Genomic DNA, 7,101 nt, shown 5'->3' on the forward strand with positions numbered 1-7,101 from the left:
AGGATGACATCAAATTTGTCATCCAAATCCAGTACGATGAAATCATCATCATACTGTAAATCTCTTAACGTGTAGTGAAATTTCACTACGCGTTTCATCACTGTTATCGATGCGCCTGTCGCTAGACGCACCGTCATCCTCGTTGGAGGGATGTCGCGCTACTACCCTCTAGTGACTGGCGACGAATAAAGTTATTCGACGCTCCGCAGTCCACTAGGGCTTTTAGTGACAAATCATTTGTCACTTTCAATTTCAAGGTGATGAGGGATACCTCATCACCAGGTGCAGAGACACATAATGATTGTGTGTCTGGAGCAACTTTTGTCAAAAGATTTGCAAATTCTCTTGAGGTTGCTGGATCAGTAGGGCGTCGCGCCCCTACTGACCCCGTCCATTTTTTGGCGGTCCGCCTCGCTGTTGCGATTTCGCAACAACGTCGGATCCGCGACCGTTGCCCTTTTTGGCATACGGTCCAAAATTACGTTCAGTACCTTTAGGTGCTGGACGTGGGGCACTACACTCATAAGCGTAATGTCTCACTTTTTGGCAGCGATAACATTTCTGCAATCGCTTATTGTTAGGAAAGCGAGGTCTCTCGCTTTCGACATAGGAAAGGTCCATGGGTTCTGGACCTCCTAATTCGTGTCGTCTTGGTGGACGATATGATGACGAACTTGCTTGAGCCTGTCTCAAGCTAAAGTTCTCCTGTTCCGCTACGGATATCGCTTCTTCAAGCGTATCCAGTTCCAAGCGGAACGGTGGGGTCTTTACGGGACCATCTGTAAGACCTTGCATGAACACCGTAATCAACGGGTGTTCATGGACTGGGTTATTGGTAATACAACTCGCTAAGAGTCGTATGTGCTGGGCATATGCGTGATCATCACGCTTGCCTTGCTTGTATTTCAGAAGCTCTGAACGAGCTCTGAACTCATCCCTATAGGCGGTTCAAACGTGTGTTTGAGCCGGGCTTTAAAAGCGTCTAGCGACCCAAATACATATGGGTCGCGCAACTTTAGGCTCAATGCTCAAGTTTTGGCACGACCTGCCAAATTTGATTGAGCGAATGCGACTTGCATTTGCTCGTCGATGATGTGACGTGCCCTTTTGGCATCGTCTGATTCGACAAACCATCTCAACAGGGAGTCTTCTTCGACTCTCCTATACTTTGAGATGTCAATCTTTAAAGTATCGGGACGACGCGTTTGCGTCATCCCAGGTACAGGGGTCTGTACCTGTTGTAATCTCAACAGTTCCGCCTGTTGAGAGCCTTGCTGATTCAGCAAGGCTACTTTTTCCTTCATCTCGTCAAGTTCATGTTGTATGAACTTGGCGATGGTTGAATGGAGGGCATCTCTGTCCAAATTGGACAGCATTGCCAAGATTGCATCGTTTCCTACGGTCGAACTCATTCGTTCGACCGCACTCCTTTCTATGTCACTTAGAAAGGAGTAGCTTTCAGGGGAAACGTGATGCGTATTCCCACTACCATCTAACATGTCCATGTTAAATGTGGGAAATGTGGTCCTTGGACGGACTACAAAGTGCTACCAGGTGTAACGGGGCACTGCGACTTGTACTGTTTCAGTACAAGTCCACTTCACAATGCTTCAGTTGTGAGTGGTGCCTTTCGTTAGGTGACGTACACTGTACGTGCAGAGGAAGATTTCCCTTAAGACAAGTTTACTTAAGAGGGTAAAATGAAAACTGTATTAATATAGTTAAGTGTCTCTTAATCTATCTTTGTAAATGCTGACTTAACTATAAACTAATACTAAACATGTAAATGAATTCTTATCTATCTTATCTTGTAACTCTCTTTGATTACTTCTACAGCTGATTAGTCTGCGGAATAAATAGACATAATGGTCTATACCTATTTATGGATAAGAATTCAGGATATTACTATATAAAGTAACATCCTCCAAATATTATCTACCTTTTAGATAATATATTAATTAACAACCTTTAAGTGTTAATTTCATGTAACGATACACCCCGTTCCATAAACTTCGCTAATGAATGAGAGCAAGGCGTTTTGGCGTGAAAGCGTCTCGCATTTTCTGGGATGCGAATTTTGGCAGCATTAGTTCAGCATTGATAGCTAGTGCGTTGCTTCAGTAAAAAAGTACCGTTGTGTGAATCGATCTACTTGTTTGAGATATTTCAACCAGCGACTTTGACTTTGGACGTCGAGGGGGTACCAAGCAAGGGTAATTAAGCGACAAATGCAGCAGTATTAAATGTGAACGGCCGTCATTTCACGAACTACTTCTGGTCACAATTTCGTTGGAGCGGTGGCCCACGTTTCAGAATTTGCTCAAGTTTTGCGTCTCGAGATCCTTCGAAACTAGATGCTAGAGTTGTCGACGACATATGATATCTCATGACTGAGTTCTTGAATGCGACAAACTCCGCTCCTAGCTCATTATATACTTTGAAGACCTAATGAGCTCGTGCGACCACAAGGCGAGTCCGGTCCTGTACAAAACGTATTACGCTAGGAAGGATATTTAGAACGTTTGCTATGGTAATTCCACCGAAAGGATTTCTTGATGACTTTCATAAAGTCTATGAGAGTGTTATGGCCGAAAACTTTATGTTGTGTCGATTAACATCTCGTCAGAAAATGCATTGGTGTTGACGGCAAGTTTGAAACTATGCTTAAAGTGAGGATCAAGTGGTCATCCATGAATAAGAAGGATAGTTGATGGAGCATCTTTTCGGAGGACAAAAACTCGTGTATGTCAACAGCTGTTAAGAACCGAACCAGAAGGCAATGACAAGAACAAGCAGATGAATTCTGGCGCCGTCTGCAACACAGGATCGTATCAATTATTAACCGAGCCAGGATTGTAGCAGCTATCGAGCTGACGCAGGCCATGACAGACTTTAAAGAAGATTAGGAACGCGGCATAGAAAAAGGCAGAGCATGGACCAGACAACACAAAATTAATGTTTGTCTACTACTTGTGAGAAAGAGGAATCGGCCAAAGATGATGCGCGAATCTAATATACCATTGGTCAACTCCTTGTCCAAAAATATTCCTCATAGTTTGCGGTGGATTGCGCCGCACGACATAGCTGTAATTTGGCTCAGAACGGCTAAATAGGATGCTGTTACATTGTAGAAATTGCAACCGAAGCCACTTTTGACAAGTATGACGAAAAATTGATTAGAATGAAATAGTAAAATATAAAATGCATTATTACTGGATCCAACAAATGATAATCTGAATTGTTCGGTTGTCGTCCTACACGCAAATTCAAGACGACTGCTACTTATTCGCCGAGTTCAATTTCAACTGCATCAGTGATAGTTGCTCGCAAGGCAATTAAGTCAATAATAATCTGATGATTTTTGCGACCCGCTAAAGCTGGCGGTAAAGCAGCAACATTGTATATTGCTCCAAGAGGAAACGCTATCGTCAACGGACCTGGGCGATCCTGGTCCATTCCAAACTCCACTTCCTGAACCGGCTGTCCACGTTGGTGCAAGATCGCAACTCGACGCGAAGTGACACATCCCGGGAAGATTTTAATTCCTATCGCCACTTGGACAGACGAATATCTGTCGTTTACCCACCGCAGAAGTTTAGCTCGCAGAGCCCGCAGGCTTTCATTTTTGTAAGCGACTTCTAGGATGAAATTGGGGAATGGAAAATTACCTGTAGCCCTCATTACCCCTCCCCCAACTCCTAAATTTACAGGAGTATACGAAGCGTCTGGCTCTTGCCCACGATCTCCAGTCCTACATGTTGTCTGTCCTGTTTTCAGAGAGGAAATGAGGTGGGTATCGTTTCCAGCGTCTACGATTTGCTCCAAAATCGATGCCATAACAACACTTGTCGCATCGCTGTGTACTTGTGAGGGCAGGCTATATATTACCACTCTTCCTGTGCCCGTTTCATCCTCAAGCGGCTCAAAAATCCACCGCCTCAAACGACCTTCGTTATTATCAAGCCACTGCTCAAAATCGTTCCACGTAACGGAGTCACACACGACAGCAGGCCCCCACAAAGCTTCTCCATCATCTTGAGCGCTGTCAATCGGGCTCTCCAATCTCGTCTTCAATTGTTCTTTAGCTCGCACCACGTCATCGGCGTAGATAATCTTCCTCTTTCGCATCTTCAGCTGGCGACGGTGACAGAGAGACAGGAGGTGTAACACTCGTCGCAAGTCTTGACGTTCGTTGTCGCGTTTACTAGCATCTCCGTCAAGACCTCTCTCTTTCACCTTTCCCACTTGTAAGAATTCGCGGAAAGGGTGTGAATTTAAGGTAATTCGTCTAAAGAAATACATTCAAATCACAAAACAATATACATATCGACAAGTGCATTAAAAAGCAATTTAGTCAAGTAATCGGAAGGAGCAAGAAATAAAAATATATAATCGTAGTTGCAATTATTGGATTCGAATATAGTAAGGATCGTCCATGAACTCCTCCTTACAGTATGGGAACATCGTATCATCGACAGACGGTGCAAACAAGTGCTTGCCGGCGTGGATCATGACATAAAAGCCCGTGACAGCGCACACTGCAATCACAGTAATTGATGCAGCCCTATCAAGAATTGACATGCTTTTCCATGACACTCGCATGTAGATAATAACCGGAAGGAGCAAGCAGCTAGTCGTGTGGGCCGTGGCGCCGGTAAAGTCTTGAAGGTCAAGAAAGCGCTCGCGTGCAAACACAGCGACAAGCACCAATACTGCGATAATGCTAATGCGAAGAGCAATGTATCGCAAGGGGTTGGTTCGGTATGGTGCACTTAGCTCCTCCTCTGTGATCACCTCGCCGAATTCGAGTGCTACACGTAGATGCGACATACGCCCTTCTGCCTTCTCGACCATACTCGCGGCTGACACCTGGCGATTGGATGTTTCAATTGGGGTTGAGCTCTGCATGTACGAGCGCTTCTCTTGTAGGGCCATATCGATGTCCACGCTGGCCTGGTCTGTCTCGCCGTTAAATTGCACAACTTCGGGACCTTTGTGCATGCCCAATATAAGGCGTTCGGCCATAAAGAATGGAGGCATCATAAGCGTCGAGAATGCGATCGAAATGTGCATCTGCATTAAGAGATACGCAATTACCACGGCCCCACGATCCGCAGTAAACCCAAGCGGAGCTAGGCCAAGAGGATCTGATGTGTTTACTATCGAGTAAAGAATGTTGCCTGATAATTGGCAACCACCAGCTGTGTAGCCAAGCAGACCGATAGCGACGAAGAATCCTGAGATAAACAGGATCGTGATGAGCACCACACGTGGCATTCGTTGGGGTTGAGAGTGCTCGCGTTGCAGGTCAGGCACCACAATAGCTGCACCGTAAGCTAAAGCAAGATTGCCAAAACACGTCAGGATTTGATGAACAGAAATATCGGGAGCCGGGATTGGACCATGACCACTCATATTCCACTGCAGCACCGAGACGGCGATAATGTCGGCGATAACGGTGCCCATGCATCCAGCAAATGCCATACCAGCACTTTCTTTTAAAGTTGGAATCAGGCACATTGGAATCACCATAATAGCCATGAATATAATCCAGAACACTTGGCTAAATGAGTTGGGAAACAGCACATTCAACAAGGTGCTACCCAATATCAGGAATGCACATGGTACCAGTAAGCACACTCCCATTTGAGAGATCACGGTGAGAGTGCGACCCCACTTGCCCAGAGCCCATTCGCCTAAATCACCATACGTCTTCACTGATGAAGGTGCCACAAGCATCACCTTGGACAGCTTGAGCGTGGCGTACGTATTAGCGAAGATCATAGAAGCTAGGGCGATGGATGCGTAGACTGGACCGGCACGGGCAAAGTTGGAAGGCATGGCAAGGGATCCGATACCACACACGCAGCAGAAGAGGTTGAAGGATGCTTTTGTATCCTCCACTGTGAAAAAGGCAGATTTGCCATTAGTAGTCGGCATCGCGCGATTCTGGACGAAAGTAGGGCGAAAAGATGAACAGGGTACTACTTTGAGAATTGAATAATGGACAAGCAAAGAATGCAAAGGTCAATTGATGGTCGCTGTTGCAGGCTTGTCGCTGTCGCGCACTATGTTGATTGAAGGGCTCTTTTTTCTTTACACAAATACTGGGCGGAAAGTTTGGTGAAAGATTACCAAGCTAAGGCTTTTGATTAGATGATATAAATGATTAGAAGCGACTTTACATCCAAAAGTCATAAATGAATAATTTGTGCTTCATGTTGATTAGAAAAAGCAAGCGAGTTATTGTTTCGCGTTTTACACTGTTTCTGCATGCCCCCTTTTGCTCCATTCTTAATACGTGAAGCGTTCACAATGTCTCTCTGCCACCGCTTGAAGAAAGCAAAATCGGAACAGCCATCACTTCAAATTCTTGTCTAGCTACATTGAGGTAGTTCTTCTAGTCGCACATGTTTAGAATTGAGCTAGATTTGAAGGCAATAATCTTGATAATAGTTGAAAGACTATCTATTGTGTGTAATTGGAATGCAATTCGAAAAGCAAGTCAATACTAGCAAATTTCGGCCACCTACATTTATGGGCATATTCTTACCCATTTACATTCCATCACCAATAGAGCCGGTAGGCTACTTCCAAAGCTCAGACACTGGCTGTGAATTGCTGCACCAACTGGGTGACGACGACGTGTAATAAAATATAGAAAATTGTGCAGTACCACAGTAATAAGCAACAGTAGCAGTCTTGATAAACATGTCCTGTCGATGTTACGAGAGATTTCTCAGATAAGATCCATTTTTTACGAAAAGACCCGTCACCAATTCAATTTTCACACCTTCTATTTGAGGAATATCCTGAGGTAAACTAGGCTGGTCGATTTTACGAGAGTAAACTATTTCTGAACGCGTACTCTTAATTAAACGTAGATACCATAGAAATTTGTCGAGTGCTCGCAAAAAACAGCCTATATTGCAGCTGCCGTCGAATCGAGGCCTCTTTGCTACTGTAGCTCGTACTTCTTTCACAGCATAGTTTTCCAAAAACTCGTTAACTGCGTCGCATCTATCTATGTGACAGCATATTTTGCCACATAAAACGAATTTGTGATTTTCTTAATGGCTGCAATTATGGTTTTAATTTTTA

At 44.5% G+C, this 7,101-nt stretch overlaps 1 protein-coding gene across 1 annotated transcript; it reads right to left on the minus strand.

The window, feature by feature from the left end:
* Positions 1–4,404: 4,404 nt before the first annotated feature.
* On the minus strand, positions 4,405–5,940 carry CCR75_003765 (uncharacterized protein; the record flags this gene model as incomplete). The annotated part of the gene is made up of 1 exon (XM_067961858.1): positions 4,405–5,940. One exon carries the CDS (start codon positions 5,938–5,940, stop codon positions 4,405–4,407), a length of 1,536 nt encoding a protein of 511 aa, XP_067821153.1.
* Between the last annotated feature and the right edge of the window lie 1,161 nt (positions 5,941–7,101).

Source organism: Bremia lactucae, linkage group LG5 (assembly GCF_004359215.1).
Source record: "Bremia lactucae strain SF5 linkage group LG5, whole genome shotgun sequence".
Taxonomy (NCBI): domain Eukaryota; phylum Oomycota; class Peronosporomycetes; order Peronosporales; family Peronosporaceae; genus Bremia; species Bremia lactucae.